The sequence below is a fragment of the Schistocerca gregaria genome, chromosome X (genome assembly GCF_023897955.1).
Source record: "Schistocerca gregaria isolate iqSchGreg1 chromosome X, iqSchGreg1.2, whole genome shotgun sequence".
Taxonomy (NCBI): Eukaryota; Metazoa; Arthropoda; class Insecta; order Orthoptera; family Acrididae; genus Schistocerca; species Schistocerca gregaria.
Window position 1 is genome coordinate 642,760,907 of NC_064931.1, and position 21,297 is coordinate 642,782,203.

The 21,297-nt window shown below is 37.5% G+C and overlaps 1 protein-coding gene across 4 annotated transcripts in view; it reads left to right on the top strand.

Annotated features, from left to right (window-relative positions):
* The window catches only part of LOC126298667 (endothelin-converting enzyme homolog), a 368,726-nt gene that overhangs the window by 331,226 nt on the left and 16,203 nt on the right, over positions 1–21,297 (top strand). For all 4 annotated transcript variants that reach the window (XM_049990097.1, XM_049990099.1, XM_049990098.1 and 1 more), the window contains exons 11-12: positions 661–817; positions 10,790–10,968. In XM_049990097.1, coding sequence (XP_049846054.1) covers positions 661–817; positions 10,790–10,968 — 336 coding nt within the window. The remainder of the gene's footprint in view (positions 1–660; positions 818–10,789; positions 10,969–21,297) is intronic.

Here is a 21,297-nt window from a genome sequence, read left to right on the forward strand (position 1 = left end):
AGTAACAAAAATACCCACTCTTCAGGTTCCAACCCAAAATTTCTCTCACTCTACACCAATTTTGATCACATCCTTTATACAGTCATACAAAAGTATTTCTTTAATCTTTATAATGTAGTATTTTGTTTCTTTCAGTTAATCATTGCAGGTATGTATTTCTTATATTTCTTAAGCTCTTCCTGTTGCTCTACAGTGTTAGTATTAGATTCCTGGTTAGCTGAATACATCTATTCAAAAAGTAACTCATTTCTCAGAACTGTGCAAGAAGTAAAAGAGAGAACACTTTTGATTTACATCATGACTATATACACTGTTTTTAAATAAAGGGAAATAAAAATGAAATGTTTGTTTCTAAGTGAAAAATTTAAGATTAAATACAAGATGCATACCAAATTTTATAATTAGTGTCCTTACTGTTTCTCCTGTTTCTGTAGTAAAAGTGCAACTTCAAACATAGCTGACATCTGGAAAAAAAAAAAAAAGGAATCTGCAACCTAATGAATTCAGGTCACACATAACACCAAAGCATCAACTTTGGAAGTTTGTGATACAAAACACTTTTTTTATCAATTTTAAGGTGCATTATACACTTAACCATAATTAAACACATAAAATGTGTTACACATTTAATTCACGTTTAATTATACTCTGTTGTTCTAGGTTTTCCAGACTACATACTAAATCCAGCAGAACTGGATCAGAAGTACAAAGACCTAGAAATAAAAGAAGATGAATATTTTGAAAATAATATCCGCGTCAATAAATATAATCTGAAATCAAATTTAGAAAAACTTGATCAACCAGTTAATAAAACCAGGTATACATGTTATTTGTATTATATTAACTTGTTCATTTATAGTTTATATCAGTACATAAGATACTAAAAGTGTGTTTATGGATGCATCAAGAACTGTATGATTTGTGCTTCATGGAATATTAGTTGTTTGCAGGGATATATCCAAGCTACTTTTATTTTCTTGCAATGCTAATATAGTGTTGTTTGCAAATGTGAATTTCTAGCATCATAAAAATATTGCTTTTGGAAGAGCAAAACTGCATGAAACACCAATTGAACTGCAAGATGTGGAAAGGTACATTTAACAAAATTTTAATTTCCATTTCTCTGCATTGCCTGATGGCTGGAGCATAAATCTATCCACTGGACTAAGGGTCACATATACAGGGTGGTCCATTGATAGTGACCGGGCCAAATATCTCATGAAATAAACACCAAATTAAAAAACTATAAAGACTGAAACTTCTCTAGCTTGAAGGGGGAAACCAGATGGCACTATGGTTTGCCCACTAGATGGCGCTGCCATAGGTCAAACAGATATCAACTGTGTGTGTGTGTGTGTGTGTGTTTTTTTTTTAAAATAGGAACCGCCATTTTTTATTACATATTCGTGCAGTACATAAAGAAATATGAATACTTTAGTTGGACCACTTTTTTTGCTTTGTGATAGATGGTGCTGTAATAGTCAAAACCTGTAAGTACGTGGTATCACGTAACATTCTGCCAGTGCGGACGGTATTTGCTTTGTGACACATTACATGTGTTAAAATGGACCATTTACCAATAGCGGAAAATGTCGATATTGTGTTAATGTATGGTTACTGTGAACAAAATGCCCAACGAGCATGTGCTATGTATGCTGCTTGGTATCCTGGATGACATCATCCAAGTGTCTGGACCATTCACTGGATAGTTACATTATTTAAGGAAACAGTAAGTGTTCAGCCACATGTGAAACATCAACCAGACCTGCAACAAATCATGATGCAAAAGTAGGTGTTTTAGCTGCTGTTGCGGCTAATCTGCACATCAGTAGCAGACAAATTGTGCGAGAATCAGGAATCTCAAAAGCATCGGTGTTGAGAATGCTACATCAACATCAATTGCACCGGTACCATATTTCTATGCACCAGGAATTGCATGGCGATGACTTTGAACATTGTGTACAGTCCTGCCACTGGGCACAAGGGAAATTACGGGATTATGACAGATTTTTTGCACCCATTCTATTTAGCAATGAAGCATCATTCACCAACAGCATTAACGTAAACCAGCATAATATGCACGACTGGGCTATGGAAAATTCACAATGGCTGCGACAAGTGTAATATCAGTGACATTGGCGTGTTAATGTATGGTGCGGCATTATAGGAGGAAGGATAATTGGCACCTATTTTATCAATGGCAATCTAAGTGGTGCAATGTATGCTGATTTCCTACATAATGTTCTACCAATGTTACTACAAGATGTTTCATTATGTGACAGAATGGCGATGTACTTCCAACATGATGGATTTCTGGCACACAGCTTGTAAGTGATTGAGGCAGTACCGAATAGCATATTTCATGACAGGTGGATTGGTCATCAAAACACCATACCATGGCCCACACGTTCACCGGATCTGATGTCCCTGAATCTCTTTCTGTGGGGAAAGTTGAAGGATATATGCTATCATGATCCACCGAGAATGCCTGACAACATGCATTGTCAATGCGTGTGTGAACATTACGGAAGGCGAACTACTCGCTGTTGAGAGGAATGTCGTTACACATATTGCCAAATGCATTGAGGTTGAGGGACATCATTTTGATCATTTATTGCATTAATGTGGTATTTACAGGTAATCACACTCTAACAGCATGCGTTCTCAGAAATTATAAGTTCACAAAGGTACATGTATCACATTGGAACAACCAAAATAAAATGTTCAAATGTACCTATGTTCTGTATTTTAATTTAAAAAGCCTACCTGTTACCAACTGTTCATCTAAAATTGTGAGCCATGTGTTTGTGACTATTATAGTGCCATCTATCACAAAGCAAAAAAAGTGGTCCAACTAAAACATTCATATTTCTTTACATACTACATGAATATGTAATAAAAAATGGGGGTTCATATTTTTTAAAAAACGCGTTTGTTATCCATTTGACCTATGGTAGTGCCATCTAGCAGGCCAACCATAGCGCCATCTGGTTTCCCCCTTCAAGCTCGACAAATATTGTTCTTTGTAGTTTTTTTGTTTGGTGCTTATTTCACGAGATATTTGGCCCGGTCATAATCAATGGACCACCCTGTATACCCACTGGAATATGATTTCACTGGCTGATGATTATCTTGAAAGATGTAGAATGGACATATGTGGCACAGCTGTTTCCTTTCTACAAAGGAGGGAGTGTCACTGTTTTATTATGGTCAACTTAAATGCATGTATGTCACCTCTGATTTTTTGCACTGTTCGTATTGTATGTTTGTCAAGAAGTAATTGCAAAGAGAAGAAGTTTGTAGCTTTATGTTGGACTAAACTGAACAAAATAATAAAGAACAGCATGTGCAGCTTCTAATACTGTTCAGTGACACATGTCCTGGGCAAAATAGAAATCATACTCTGGTTTGTTTTCTGCTTAATATGGTTAATAACAATATACTGAAAACTATAACTCTGTATGAGCACATTCCATTCCACAATGTGTCACGAACTTTGGGGCTATTTGATGGCTCATCAGGAAGAGTGACAGAATATTTATAATGGAAGAATACTGTGAGATTATGAGAAAGAGCAATGTGCCTGGATGTTCCTCCATCAAAGTGGTGAATTCAGATGATGCTCTAGCTTTCAAGAAATGATGACCCAGGCACTACAAAAAGATGAACCACAAGGAAGAGGTATGTCTGAGGAAAATAAATTACTTTTCAGTTGTCTAAGTTGAAGAATACTGAATATAAATCAGATATGAAAGAGAAGTATGTTACCTTTGAGTAACTATATTTCTGGACTAGTCAGTCACACATTTCCTCACAGATGCTCTGAGTCTACCTCAGGAGAAAGCATGCATCACTGATTGTGTTCCAGTCATGATAAAGAAAGTGGAATATCTCCACAAATTTGCCAACATATTTCTGCACGGTACAGTAAGTTTTATGAGACACAGAAGAAGAAGAAATTAATGAGAAGAAAAACTGCTTGTAATTACATACGAAATAACTTATAAATTTTTTTCTGACAGTTAATTGTTTATTTCATTAGAACTTTTAAAATTCATATGATTGCAAGAATCATACTTTGTAAAAAGGGCATATGTACAACATGTAAAATGCATAATAATTGCCTGATATGCCACATGTTGGAGTAGCATTTCTTTCAGTATTGTGACAAAACATGACTGCAAAGCTTCAGAAAAGTTTCATGTGCAAACTTTGTGTTTCAAACTATCTATGAAGATTTTTGTGTCTACTGTAAACTTTCACTTTTGTTAGATATGTGCTTTCTGCATCTTATAATTCAATTGCAGCAAATAGTAATAGTTCTATGAATACCAGGAAATGGATCAACATGCATTCTGGTGCTTGTTGATCATGGTGCTAGAATGGAATGAGTTGTAATATACACTGATTCATTTGTTCGCTGATTCTTTCATTCATACATGTTCCGTATATACTTTTACAAAGGAGAGTCTTCTAGGATGTAGAATGAGTGATGTTATAAATTAACATGCAGAAACAACCAGTGCAAGCTACTTCTGTAAAGTACACTAACAACAAATTATGACTAGTGCTAATCTGCTCACACCGACAATTACGGAAATCGCTTCCAGATTATATGTATGTATATATATTACCAGAAAAACAGTTACTCTGGAAAAGTCACTGGTCCTCCTCTTAAACCACAAAATTGCTGTTTATGTCTCATACATAAAACAAAGCATTTATGTAACTGTATACAGAACTGTATACATGTTTCATGTAAAGATTAGAGCAAAGTGAAATTTACATCCATGAGCTCAAACATTCTGATAAATTGTATATAGGGCACCTAATAAGGCATCTTTTAATTTGTTCTGGACTGTTCAGAATCTTTTCTTCAATTCCCTGTTTCCTTTTTACGTACAACATGTTATAAACTTTTACACCAGTATATAAAAGTACATTCTGAACCTTGATAAGGATACACCTATATAGGATGGTCAGAGACAGTCTGGAAAGCTTGTAAGGGTGTTGTAATATAGGTTGTGTTGTTCAGGAAAAAATTCAATACATTGCAGTGTTTCTGAGTTAACTAACATTGACGTCAGCAAATCAGGCTGTTATGCATGCAAATTCAAGTGTCCTACCAAAGATGGTATCACGAAATGTGTTCTTCATTTCATTTCCTAAAACCAAACAAGAGACTGATAAAAAATTGAACATGGGATTCTAACAAGGACTGAACCTAAATCAAATGCTGAACAGTCTTGTGCACTATCAACTACAATATGAGAACAACTGACACTAATTTTACCTGGCAGGCTGCTTAAATTTGTATGCGCAATGGCCTAATGATCAACTGACACTAATTGTATAAAGCAAGCTGCTTGAATATGTGCACAAGGGCCTTATTGGCAAACTTCAATGCTAATTAACTCAGAAATGGCACAATGTACTGTGTGCATGTTTTTTTTTTTTCTTAACTATCATCTCTCAGTACAACCTACCCTGAAACACCCTTACAAGGTTTTCAGGCAGATTATGGAAATTATTTTTACTTTTAGAATGATGGTTCCCCATTCAAAATTCATTCTTATTGTTAACCACAAATACTATTAGAGAGTAAATGTATTGACAGAGAAGTGTAAGAATCCCAAGAGCCTTGAAAATATTTCTGAAAGATGTTTAGTTATCACAGTTACATAACATTCTTACCACGTATTTTTCTGGAATAAATATTTTTTATATTTAGCTGCAATCCTCTATTAGGACAGTATTGAAAAAAGTATGTGAAGTGTGATAGCAATACCTTCTGTATGTAAACATAGCAGGAGAGATTTAGAAGAGCAACGCAGGCAGAACAGAAACTTCTGTTTAAATCAACCATGTTTTGGTGCAAGCTCAGTTTATGCCCCAGATAGTTCCTAGGAACTTCACACATGGATCCTCATCTAGTATTGCCACTGATTTCTGCTTCTTCTACATGTAAGTCATTTTTATTTGTTTGGTTTTGCATAGTAAGTGTCTTTATACAATTATGGATAAATCAGATTATTGTGAACCAGCTGTAAGACTGTTTCAGACTGTGTCTGATTCTGATGTGATTGGGTCCCTTATCCATATATTTATATCATTTGAAAATATGACAGTTTTTTGAGAATCTTCCAAAATCTCTCCTAAATCATTTATGTAGGTTGAGAACAGGAGCAGACAAAGTACTGAAACATATGGGCTATTGTGACTCTAATGGTTGTCTAGAGTGATTTAAGATGTAATGACCACATAAATCTACTTGAAGGGAAGGCAGATCCCAGATTGAGATTCATCAGAATAATTTAAGGAGCTTTAATAAACCCACAAGGGAACTTACTTACAAAAACCTTTGTTTTGCCGATTATTGATTTCTGTTTGTTGGTATGGAACCCCTGTCAAATTGAAAAAATCGAAAAGACAGAGAGGATTCAAAGAAGACCTCGATCTTCCAATTCAAACATTGTTAATCACCATGAGAACACCTGTAAATGCTAAACTCATTTCCATGGCAGACACTATAAGAGAGGTATGGAGAAATATCAAGATTCCTTCACTCAGAAAGCCCAGAGGCCATTATGAGTCAGGATACATATTACTTCCTTCAACTTATGGTACGACACAAGCTATATTTTCCATGAGGTCACATCAATTCCTTCAATCTTATTTTTAGTCCTATTCACTTTTTCATCTTGTCATAGTTTTAAGGATTATCTTATGAACACATTCACTTTCAAACACATATGTATAAGTTCATTCTCGGTTTTCTGTATTTCGTACATAAATTTTTTCCTTCTGCTCACAATTACCCCAGCTATGACCCATTTTCTCACGTTAATAAATTAATCATGAGCCAGATTTTTACATGTTTTTTTTGTTTTAAACACAATTACATAATATGTTGACAAATATAGCTGGTTTCAGCATGTATGTAGTATGACAACACATTGTTCACCAAATACGATCTATGATGTGTAGGTATGACTCAATGTGTAGGTATGACTCCTGGAAATGGAAAAAAGAACACATTGACACCGGTGTGTCAGACCCACCATACTTGCTCCGGACACTGCGAGAGGGCTGTACAAGCAATGATCACACGCACGGCACAGCGGACACACCATTAACCGCGGTGTTGGCCGTCGAATGGCGCTAGCTGCGCAGCATTTGTGCACCGCCGCCGTCAGTGTCAGCCAGTTTGCCGTGGCATACGGAGCTTCATCGCAGTCTTTAACAATGGTAGCATGCCACGACAGCGTGGACGTGAACCGTATGTGCAGTTGACGGACTTTGAGCGAGGGTGTATAGTGGGCATGCGGGAGGCTGGGTGGACGTACCGCCGAATTGCTCAACACGTGGGGCGTGAGGTCTCCACAGTAAATCGATGTTGTCACCAGTGGTCAGCGGAAGGTGCACGTGCCCGTCGACCTGGGACCGGACCGCAGCGACGCACGGATGCACGCCAAGACCGTAGGATCCTACGCAGTGCCGTAGGGGACCGCACCGCCACTTCCCAGCAAATTAGGGACACTGTTGCTCCTGGGGTACCGGCGAGGACCATTGGCAACCGTCTCCATGAAGCTGGGTTACGGTCCCGCACACCGTTAGGCCGTCTTCCGCTCACGCCCCAACATCGTGCAGCCCGCCTCCAGTGGTGTCGCGACAGGCGTGAATGGAGGGACGAATGGAGACGTGTCGTCTTCAGCGATGAGAGTCGCTTCTGCCTTGGTGCCAATGATGGTCGTATGCGTGTTTGGCGCCGTGCAGGTGAGCGCCACAGTCAGGACTGCATACGACCGAGGCACACAGGGTCAACACCCGGCATCATGGTGTGGGGAGCGATCTCCTACACTGGCCGTACACCTCTGGTGATCGTCTAGGGGATACTGAATAGTGTGCGGTACATCCAAACCGTCATCGTAGCCATCGTTCTATCATTCCTAGACCGGCAAGGGAACTTGCTGTTCCAACAGGACAATGCACGCCCGCGTGTATCCCGTGCCACCCAATGTGCTCTAGAAGGTGTAAGTCAACTACCCTGGCCAGCAAGATCTCCGGATCTCTCCCCCATTGAGCATGTTTGGGACTGGATGAAGCGTCGTCTCACGCGGTCTGCACGTCCAGCACGAACGCTGGTCCAGCTGAGGCGCCAGGTGGAAATGGCATGGCAAGCCGTTCCACAGGACTACATCCAGCATCTCTACGATCGTCTCCATGGGAGAATAGCAGCCTGCATTGCTGCGAAAGGTGGATATACACTGTACTAGTGCCGACATTGTGCATGCTCTGTTGCCTGTGTCTATGGGAGAATAGCAGCCTGCATTGCTGCGAAAGGTGGATATACACTGTACTAGTGCCGACATTGTGCATGCTCTGTTGCCTGTGTCTATGTGCCTGTGGTTCTGTCAGTGTGATCATGTGATGTATCTGACCCCAGGAATGTGTCAATTAAGTTTCCCCATCCTGGGACAATGAATTCACGGTGTTCTTATTTCAATTTCCAGGAGTGTATTTTGATTTTTAATTTACATAGATTATAAATAGAACTGGCCAAATAATTTACAGATTTTAAGTTTTTAAAATGGATTTATTTATTTTTCCTATTTTAAGATCTGAAAAGGCGTAATGTAAAGCTCAAACTATCTGCGATTGTTATATTATGTGATTGTGTCTGAAATTTAAAAAAAAGTGTATAATATGCGAATCATTCTTCTCCACAGACAGAATGCCATTCTTTCCAACTACAGTTTTTCTCTTTGTGTATGGGTGTGATAACTCTAAAGAAGGAAAGATTGGGATTTAACATCTCATTGAAAGGAAGCTCATAAGAGATGGAGTACAAACTTAAATCAGAGAATGAATATGGAAGGAAATAAGCTATGCCATTTCAAATGAGTCATCCTAATACTCTCTGTAAAGGATTTAGAGGAAGTATGTGAAATTATACAAAGAGCGTTTTGCAGCCTCTTTATTTTTGTTGAAACTTCCAGGCTGAATTGCTATGCTCAGTGCATAAAACTATTCTCAAATATTTCATCCTCATCTATAGAGGACATATTCGACACTAGGAACCATGTGTAAGTCATGTAATTTTATAAAGTCATTATTAGCTGTATAAAGAACACCACAGTTTGCAGTGGGATGTACGATGCTTATGATTGTCTCTGACAGGTAACATGCTTCTCAATTCCAAATAAATTATAATTAGAATTTCTCCCTTTGTGCAAAGTCAGAATCACAATACTTGCATAAAATATGGAAAAACTAAATCTGGGTTGCTGGTTGGGATTTCAGCTTCCATCCTGCCACATATAGTTGTGTGCCAACTAATGTGCCACATTGCTCAATGTGAAGATTGTGTTATAGAGCAATTTAGCAATGCTTTAACATCCAGTTTTGTTTAAAATTGTGTAAAATGTTGTCAGAGAAACACATAGCATTGTTGCAAGTATAAAGACCAGAAATCATTAACACAAAATGTGTACTGTATGTGACTGGTTCAGAGCTATGGCAGAAAGCTGTTGGTAATGCACCATGCCTGAGTCATTAGTCTACAAGCCCTGAACAGGTTACTGTCTTTGAGATTCATATCAGCTAAATTAGAGAGTAAGAAGGGCAATGTTAATGCCAATATTCACAAATACATCCTCATTCATGCAGCATAAACTGAATAATGAGCAGACAAGAACAAAGATAACAACAGCTGGATATTTCATTGACATATCTTACCTACAACTATCGTATCTGCAGATTATCAGCAGAAGGGGTGGGAGACCTGAAGCCACCACTTCAACCTTGAATAGGGTGGACAGCCATCACACTGCACAAACATTTGTATCATTTATCAGTGAAAATTCATATATGTATGGCATAATTTGATGATGATCTGCAACATTTTTAAGAATGTTATCAAAAGGGCATTTAGGCAGCTGAGATTAGGTTGAAGGCAAATAGACTTTTCTATTTTTTCTTTTTTGATTTTTTGTACCATTCACCCATTTTCTTAGGTACATCTTGTACCTAATGGACTACAATCTCTTGTGTGCTTACTTGAGTTGATCATATTGTAAGTGTGAAGGAAATAATATTGTCATGTGGTTATTAATTCTGTAACTATAAAATGCAGGTCATAATGTATCTGAAACACATTTTGAGGTATAATTAGAAAGTAGCCCAACACTTAGTTAAAGAGGCATGGGAAACTACCAAAACAACCGTTACCTTGTTGGTTGGTACATAATATTTTGTTTCCATCTAGTGTATTTGATTTATTTGGGTCTAACCACATTACTTCTAATTGTTTTGAATTTTGACTGTGGGCTGTGCTGGATAATTGTCATATTCATTGGGAAGATTACTGAAGATTCAGTTGAACCTTAAATCACTCCTTAGAAAGATATTCAGGAAAACTGATGTCTTGCAAAGCAGTTTCTTTTTCAGAATTTAAAGAAATTTATCATTAGTTTCTATTTTCTGATCAGCATTTTGCATCTAATATTAAATGATTACTATCTGTGATTTTCCTAAACAGTGTGTTTTATAATGACAGATTCAAGTAAGATATTCTGTTAACATCATTACTTGCATTTTATGTGGTCTTCATTTTTGTTAGTTTCATGTAGGCTGTCAGGGCAGGAACTTAAATATCAATAATTTACTCAGTTCAAAGAAAATTGAGTATATTACAAGTACTGCTCTGTTTCAGAATTGGATACTTAAGAACATATTTGGAAATTAGATCATGTTACATGGTTGTTATTTTTCATATTTGCGATTATAGGTGGGGTATGACACCTCCCACTGTAAATGCCTACTATACACCAACCAAGAATCAAATTGTTTTTCCTGCTGGCATTTTGCAAGCTCCATTTTATGACATTGGACACCCAAAATCTATGAATTATGGAGCAATGGGAGTTGTTATGGGACATGAACTTACTCACGCATTTGATGATCAAGGTTTGTTGCCAATTAAAATTTTACTTGTACTTATAGCTACATGTTTGCACAAAAGTCTTCCAAATATACATGTATGCTGTGCATTCACTGTGTATCATACAATGTTCTACAGACATGCATGTCACTTATTTGAGATTAAGCAGTTTATGTGATGTCTGTGTGCTGATACCAATTCCATATGTTCTTATGCTTTGCTTATTACTTTGTGTCTTGCATATGCTTTACATCCTGGTCACAACTTAAGCTGTAACTGTGCACACATAAGCACACCTAAAGGCACACATGTGCGTGCAGCTCCCATCCCTTCCCCCCATGCACAAAAATATATGTATGTATTATGTGTAGCCCCCAGAGAGCTTCAGTGTAGCTTTTTTTAATGAAGCACTGAATCATGACCATCAGCTCACCTCTCTTATAGTGCTTTTGACTCTTAAGCTTTGATAATAGGCTCTATTTATTCTCTCAGTTAAATGCTGACACATGAGAGGTCAAATGTTGGTATGATACCAAGGACTCCAATTTCTGACAAAGGGGCCAGGGCAATATAGAGGCATCAAAAATAGTTTTGCATCACCCTGGTTCCCAGAACTCCTGAAGATAAACATTGACTGTTGATATTGTATCACAGACACAGTCCATTTGACTGTTCAGAGATATCACTAAACCCACCCAAAGATGTAAACAACCATCATTAGCAGTGCCTATTAGATGGAGGGGGTCCAACAGCCAATCAGTTCCAGTCTTTCCACCAGGAAGGAGGTACATGGCTTGTGTTGTCTGTCATTCAACCACGCCTAAACAGTCAATACCACAATTTGATTGTGTCCACATTGTTACTTTGTGCCAGGAAGGGCTCTCAACAAAGGAAGTGTCCAGGCATCTTGGAGTGAACCAAAGCGATGTTGTTCAGACATGGAGGAGATACAGAGAGACAAGAAATGTTGATGACATGACTCGCTCAGGCCGCCCATGGGCTACTACTGCAGTGGATGACCACTAACTATGGATTATGGCTTGGAGGAACCCTAATAGCAAAGCCACCATGTTGAATAATCCTTTTTGTACAGCCACAGGACATCATGTTATGACTCAAACTGTGTGTAACAGGCTGCATGATGCACAACTTCACTCCCGACATCCATGGCAAGGCCCATCTTTGCAACCACGATACAATGCAGCACGGTACAGATCAGCCCAACAACATGCCGAAAGGCCTGCTCAGGATTGGAATTACATTCTCTTCTCCCATGAGTGCCGCTTATGCCTTCAACTAGACAATCATCAGAGGCATGTTTGGAGCAACCTGGTCAGGCTGAACGCCTTAGACACACTGTCCACGGAGTGCAGCAAGGTGGAGGTTTCCTGCTGTTTTGGGGTGCCATTATGTGGGGCCAACGTATGCCACTGGTGGTCACTGAAGGCACCGTAATGATTGTACGATATGTGAATGCCATCCTCTGAGCAATAATGCAACCATATCGGCAGCATATTAGCGATGCATTTGTCTTCATGGATAGCAATTATTGCCCCCATCGTGCACATATTCTGAATGACTTCCTTCAGGATAATGACATCGCTCAACTAGAGTGGCCAGCATGTTCTCCAGACATGAACCCTATCAAACATGCCTGTGATAGATTAAAAACGGTTGTTTATGGACGACATGATCCACCAACCACTCTGAGGGATCTATGCCGAATCGCCATTGAGGAGTTGGACAATTTGGACCAACAGTGCCTTGATGAACTTGTGGATAGTATGCAGTGATGAATACAGGCATGCATCAATGCAAGATGATGTGCTACTGGGTATTAGAGGTACCGGTATGAACAGCAATCTGGACCACCACCTCTGAAGGTCTCACTGTATGGTGGTACAACATGCAATGTGTGGTTTTCATGAGCAATAAAAAGGGCGAAAATGATGTTTATGTTGGTCTCTATTCCAGTTCTCTGTACAGGTTCTGGAACCCTCAGAACTGAGGTGATGCAAAACTTTTTTTTTTATGTATATAACTTTTGGGAGTTAATTTGTGATCAGATAGCAGCTCCTCCAGCAAATTCCACACCTAAGATCTCAAGGACAAAAGCTTTATTGCCTCTGAGCAATGCACTCCATATAGAATTTAACCAATCAGCGGAAGTGAAAGGTGAGTCCCTGACCTCTTAAAACAGGGACAATTTTGCCAACATCCACTAATCTTAACAGAACATTCCATTGGTTCTCAAGTTTGGGAACTGTGTGTGGAGTGAACACTTACAAACTGTAAAACTGTCACCATTAGGAATTGTGGCAGAAAAGGTAGAAAAACTATAAAGATAAGATAAGAAAACATGGACTTAGATTTGTATCTTAGAATGCATAAAACATGAAAAGGAAAGGAACAACAGTTATTATTGTCTCCGAAATTAACAGATATAATATGAATTTCAACATATCAATGGGAATTAAGTCAATTAGAAGAAGGAACAATATTTATAGAAAACTAAGTTATTATTTATGAGTGCCAGTTGACAGGCACCTGCTAATGTATGAGATATGATAATTTCTCTTGTGTTTCTTTTGATAGTTATACATCAGCAGAAAACAAACATTTATTCATATTATTTGTAGTCAAAGGATTTAAATCTACAAATGAACCATATACTCTTGTTTTTCACAAGCATTTTTGCCCTAATTAACAATCATAACCCAATAAAATGTCATTGGTAAAGAATAAAATATTTTCCATAGTGAGCCTCAACAAGACATATGGAAATCTACAGCATACACCTGTATCACCACTAAATAACCACTAAATAACATATTCTCAGTTGGAATATAATGAATTTCCTTGAGACAGAGAAGCTGCTGTCCATGCATCAGCATGGCTTTAGAAAGCACTGCTCCTGCAAAGTGCAACTCGCCCTTTTTTCACATGATATCTTGAAAACCATGGATGAAGGGTATCAGATGGATGCCATAGTCCTTGACATTCGGAAAGCATTTGACTCAGTGCCCCACTGCAGACTTCTAACTAAGGTACGAGCATATGGGATTGGTTCCCAAGTATGTGAGTGGCTTGGAGACTTCTTAAGTAATAGAACCCAGTACGTTGTCCTCGATGGTGCGTGATCATCAGAGGTGAGGGTCTCATCTGGAGTGCCACAGGGAAGTGTGGTAGGTTTGCTGCTGTTTTCTATCTACATAAATGATCTTTTGGATAGGGTGGATAGCAATGTGTGGCTGTTTGCTGATGATGCTGTGATGACGGGAAGGTGCCATCGTTGAGTGACTGTAGGGGGATACAAGATGACTTGGACAGGATTTGTGATTGGTATAAAGAATGGAAGCTAACTCTAAATATAGATAAATGTAAATTAATGCAGATGAATAGGGAAAAGAATCCTGTAATGTTTGAATACTCCATTAGTAGTGTAGCGCTTGCCACAGTCATGTCGATTAAAGATTTGGGCGTAACATTGCAGAGTGATATGAAGTGAGACAAGCATCTAATGGCAGTTGTGGGGAAGGCAGATAGTCATCTTCGGTTCATTGGTAGAATTTTGGGAAGATATGGTTCATCTGTGAAGGAGACCACTTATAAAACACTAATACAACCTATTCTTGAGTACTGCTCGAGCATTTGGGATCCCTATCAGGTCGGATTGAGGGAGGACATAGAAGCAATTCAGAGACGGGCTACTAGATTTGTTACTGGTAGGTTTTATCATCATGCGAGTGTTACGGAAATGCTTCAGGAACTCAGCTGGGAGTCTCTTGAGGAAAGGAGGCGTTCATTTTGTGAATCGCTACTGAGGAAATTTAGAGAACCAGCATTTGAGGCTGAATGCAGTATATTTTTACTGCCGCCAACTTACATTTCGTGAAAAGACCGCAAAGATAAGATAAGAGAGATTAGGGCTTGTACAGAGGCATATAGGCAGTCATTTTTCCCTCGATCTGTTTGGGAGTGGATCAGGGAGAGAAGATGCTAGTTGTGGTATGAGGTACCCTCTGCCACGCACCTTATGGTGGATTGCAGAGTATGTATGTAGATGTAGATTCAAAAATAAAAATTTCAACAAAAAACTGCTAAACAGGTTGAATAAAGTGTCAAAATACATACATAACATACTACAGCTCAGTATTTAAATCTACATTGTGTTTAATTCATGTTTCTTGCAAGCTATCTACTTGTTGTATCTGCAGGAAAATGTCACCATGTTTTTAAGAGCGAACAATGTAATTTTCATTTTAAGGGTTTGTCAACATATTTTCACAGTGCTCTGAGAAAAACAGTTATTGTCATTCATAGTACATACATTTGGACATGTAGTTAGCAATAACAGATTAACGAAAATATCAGTTTTCCTGTACGCAAAATCTTCATAGAGAGATCTTTTCCTGCTTTACTCTCAGTGCTCATAATCCAAAAATCATATGCCAAAACATATTCTTTCTTTATTTCCTATTTCTTGCAGACTGAAACAGCTATTATCTGATACTGATATTACTAAATCAACAAAACAACTCAAGCCTGTAACACATTCATTAACTTTTTTAAATGATGTCATCTTGCTTTCAGCTGTTAGTGCTTTATTTTATGATTGAAATTTCAAAATTATGCCATTTTCTAGATTTTTACCAATAGGTTTACATTAGGCAGAGTTCTCAAAAACCTATGCTTGTAAAAGGCATAATGCCAAAATTGCAATCATAAAATAAAACACTAACAGCTGAAAGCAAGATGACATCATTAAAAATATTTATAGAAGGTGTTGGCTTATATTACAAGAAAGTAACATTCATTAGCAATATCTCATCTTAGCTGTATTACTCAGCAAGAGACTCATAGATAACCATTTGTGGGAAAGTAACACAGAATTTCTAGATGTAAACTTTTCAAAATGGATTAACAAGTATTAGACATCCAGTCATTCATCTTAAAATAACAACATGAAAATGCATACATACAGGTGTTGTATAACATACATTAATTTCAGTTGATGCTATCCAAAAACAGCCAACATATTTGTACAGCTACATACAAACAACTATTTTTTTTAGCTTCAAGATGTTCTTTAATACTGTAGACATGCTATTACTACCATATTGGAACTGTATATGTACCAAAATTTGTGTAATATGTGATGAATTTAAGAAGCATTTAAGTTAGTGTATATACCTTGCAATTACTGCTATTTTCATTTGTCTGTCATAGAAATATCTGTCTGTGGCAAATGGGCTCCAATCACATGTTTTTCAGTTACTCAGTATTATATTGCAATTATCTCAGTTCCCTGTATAAGCACATACACATGGTACACAGTAAGCAGATGATACCTAACTAAATAGTTTACAGATGACTGACATTTACATACATTAATAATTATTAAAACTCCTCATTCCATGAGCCTGAATATGGAAACCATATAGACTACACTTCCACAAACTGGATATCCAGCCTCACTTGAAGATGTGAATTGATTGATACATAGTAGTCATGTTTTATGACAGAGTAGGTTGTTACAATCATTTCCAAGTGTTATTTTGAGTTCGTATTACATTTCACATTTTATAATGCAACCTGTAAACATTGGTCTCTCTCTATATTATTTTTTTTTTTACTTTTTCACACACTTCATGAGGTTGAATGACACTAATGAAATATCTTAAACTCTTTGCATTTGTTCCCAATAAGTGATGCAATCACCCAAAGATGATTTCATCCATCTTAAAAGATTTTGAAAGCAGATTATGTAGCTATAGTATAACTTTTTAATATTTAACACACATTTTTATCTTATCAAACTTAGATTTTCTTACCTTTTTTTTTTTTTTTTTTTTTTTTTTTTTTTTTTTTTTTTTATTAAGACTTCTGCTACTTCGACTATCCTATTCAGCCTACAAGTATTTCAGGAAATCTAATGAGACAATTTTTAAACATTAATTTTGTTGTTCTCCCAGATTATTATATGTGTGAATCATTATACTGGCAATTTATGTTGAATCTACTGACAATACGCCACATAGTTTCTTTAAGAAATGGAGGTTAATAATATTCCCACAGAGTTGTACATGATGTTCCATGTTATATATTTAATGAATTCATTGCAGCAAGTTATTACCTTAAAAAGAACACACTGTTCTGTAATTGATTTGACAATAAATGAAACAAGCAAATAGTTCAAGCTTCTATCTTATCTCTTTATTAAGCAGCTTCTCTGAGGAAGAAAAAGAAGGATTTGGTTTAATGTCCTATTCATGATGAGATCATTAAAGAGTGAGTAAAACATCAGATTGGGAAAGGATGGAAAAGGAAACTGGTTGTGTAATTTTTAATAGAACCATTCTGACATTTGCCTTAAGTGATTGAGGAAAATAACAGAAACGTCTTGACAAATGGGCATGGATTTGAATTCCAGTCTTCCTGAATGTGAGTCCAGTGTCATAATTATTGCAACATCACTTGATTTTTTCCAAGTGTTTAGTGGTGAGTAGAGCAGATGAACGCAATACAGCATTCTAAATACATGTTGGTTTGCTCATCCACATATGGCACAATGTTCTGCTTTACTAATGAAAATGTATAAAACCATCTGATGTTATCCATCTTAATCTTCTGCAGTCTACCCAAAACTGGAAAATTCTCCTAAGAATATCAGACTTGTCTTATTCACGTTGAAGCCAAAGGCTGTGAAAGAAAATTTCCTTCTGAAATAATTACAATGTTTCAATAAAAACCCAATACTAAAGTTAGTTAAAGTAATTCATAAGACATTCATAAATGCTTGACTGCAAACAAAATAGTCTACATGTTTCAAAAACTAAATGCAAATGCAAATGGTGATACACCTACAATTCTACAGTACAATAATTACTTCTTTGGCAACTAATAACTATTTACCATACAGTGGAGATGCTGAGTCACAGATAGGCACAACAGAAAGACTGTCACAAAAATCAGCAGATAGGCACAACAGAAAGACTGTCACAAAAATCAGCTTTCAGCTACCAAGGCCTTTGTCAGAAAAAAGGCAACACCCACCCACCCACCCACCCACCCACCCACACACACACACACACACACACACACACACACACACACACACACGCAAATGCAACTCACACACATATGTCCACAGTCTCTGACTGCTTCACTGACTTCAGCTGCCAGGGACTGCGGTCATGTGTGTGTGAGTTGCGTTTGAGCAGACACTTGTGTTGTGTATGTGAGTAGCAGCTATCCTTTTCGTAATATTGTTACATTTCATCGTCGTTTTTCCATTGTTTAATAACAATTTAATAATGTATGAAGGAATATTTCTTATGAATAAATTCCAGTCACTTAAGTGGACAGCAGATTCACTAAGTCACATTGTTGAGAAGTTAATCTGACACTGTTAATCAGTTACTTGGCAGTATCAATGAAATGGCATTCTGGCTTGCCAGATATTAGAGTAAGTAATGAATACACTAAACTGTGCATGTAATGACAGTTTTATGGTACTTATAGTTCATAACACCAACTACAATATCATTAGAGATCTTTTTCAGCTCCTCTTCAATACTGGACCAAAAATCATAGAAGAGGAAATGAATATTTTGATGCATGTGCTATATAATAAAGACAGTAAAAGTGGAATAACATGACTAAATAAATAAGAGACATGAAAGGTTATATAGAAGAAACTGAGAGGAAGAGAAAGGTATAAGGGGTAAACAAATGAGTGAGCAAAACCAAATCAAAGCACATGGATAATTAGATAAACGTCCTTTTATTCCATCTTCTCTGGTTTTTTGCTCCAATAATCTAACATTTAAATCCTGTAATGGTTTAGAGCCTTCTTCAGGGTCTTACCCTTTTGGACTGTTCTCTTTCTTCAATATTGATCTCATTACCTCTTGTTTGTGGTCCCAAGGATCATTGTCCTTTTGATACATATTAATTTTTTGTTTCAGTAATTCTCATGTTTGGTCTATATGTTCTTTTCATCTTGCCTGGTATTGTGTTATTTTTTCAGTAATATTCTGATTTTTTTTTAAAGTTCTGCATGAAAATCTTAATTTCTATTCTCATGTACACTACTGACCATTAAAATTGCTACACCAAGAAGAAATGCAGATGATAAACAGATATTCATTGGACAAATATATTATACTAGAACTGACATGTGATTACATTTTCATCCAATTTGAATGCATAGGTCCTGAGAAACCAGTACTCAGAAAAACCATCTCTGGCCGTAATAACGGCCTTGATATGCCTGGACATTGAGTCAATCAGAGCTTGAATGGCGTGTACAGGTACAGCTGCCCATACAGCTTCAACATGATATCACAGTTCATCAAGAGTAATGACTGGTGTATTGTGACGAGCCAGTTGCTCGGCCACCATTGACCAGACATTTTCAATTGGTGAGAGATCTGGAGAATGTGCTGATCAGGGCAGCAGTCAAACACTTTCTGTATCCAAAAAGGCCCGTACAGGACCCGCAACATGCGGTCATGCATTATCCTGCTGAAATGTAGGGTTTTGTAGGGATCGAATGAAGGGTAGAGCCACGGGTCGTAACACATCTGAAATGCAGCATCCACTGTTCAAAGTGCCGTCCTTACGAACAAGAGGTGACCGAGACGTATAACCAATGGCACCCCAGACCATCACGCTGGGTGATACGCCAGTGTGGCGATGATGAATACACACTTCCAAAGTGCATTCACCGCGATGTCGCCAAACACGGATGCGACCATTATGATGCTGTAAACAGAACCTGGATTCATCCGAAAAAATGACGTTTTGCCATTCATGCACCCAGGTTCATCGTTAAGTACACCATTCCAGGTGCTCCTGTCTGTGATGCAGCGTCAAGGGTAACCGCACCCATGGTCTCTGAGCTGATAGTCCATGCTGCTGCAAATGTCATCGAACTGTTCGTGCAGATGGTTGTTGTCTTGCAAACGTCCCCATCTGTTGACTCAGGGATCGAAACGTGGCTGCACAATCCGTTACAGCCATGTGGATAAGATGCCTGTCGTCTCGACTGCTAGTGATACGAGGCTGTTGGGATCCAGCACGGAGTTCTGTATTACCCTCTTGAATGCAGCGATTCTATATTCTGCTAACAGTCATTGGATCTTGACCAACGTGAGCAGCAATGTCATGATACGATAAACTGCAATTGCGATAGGCTACAATCCAACCTTTATCAAAGTTGGAAACGTGATGGTACGCATTTCTCCTCCTTACACGAGGGATCACAACAACATTTCACCAGGCAATGCCACTCAACTGCTGTTTGTGTATGAGAAATTGGTTGGTAACTTTCCTCATGTCAGCACATTGTAGGTGTCACCACCAGTGCCAACCTTCTGTGAATGCTCTGAAAAGCTTATCATTTGCATATCACAGCATCGTCTTCCTGTCAGTTAAATTTCGTGTCTGTAGCTCGTCATATTTGTGGTGTAGGAATTTTAATGGCCAGTAGTGCATTAAACTGTATGAGATTACATATAACCGTAATCTCATTGGTGCCCATTCTTTCTTCTCACAACCAAGTTATCACTGTCATATAGCAATGCTGGGTTTATTTGCAACTGTTTATTCAATGTTATAGGATACACATAAATTATTGAAAGCATTTATTCTCTATTTCTTTGCTTTATTCACATGTTATGTAGTAGCCTAAATAGTTACAATGTTTAATATGTCCTGTGGTCTGTTAACTAATTTAGATTTTAGTAGCTGAAATACTGAAAAAAATCTTTGTCTTAGTAAGAGAAATGTTCACATTGAACTGTTTTTTAGTACCTGTATAATTCAACTGGAAAATAGGTTTCTTTACATAATTTTTGAGTTTGCTGATAATCACTTGATTTTCTTCAGAAAGAAGTATATTCAATTTTATGTCATTAATTGTAGACTGTTCAATAAATTTCAAACAGGCTATCAGCTTACAGGCTGCAAACAATATCTGCCATAGTGTCATAGTTGAAATCAAGATGAACAGTTTGATATAGGACAATCTTATTCTGTCAGAGCAAAAAAGAACCTGAAACTGAGCCATAAAAGCCACTGAAGCTACAGCATATGCACACCTCACAAGATTTAAAATACCAGTTTGCCTTCATATGCCACTGGTTTATTTGGTCTTAACTGTTTGAAATTCATTTCTTTTTCTCACTAAAATCATCCTTTAATATTAATCTCAATTTGTTCTTGAACTTACAGATTATACCACTGACTATTTTTTTAAGTTTTGTCTCAAATCTTTGTGGATTTTAGCAGCATAAAATTAATAATTAAATAATTTTGGTTTTCTGGCCTTCTTATTGTTTTATTGTTTA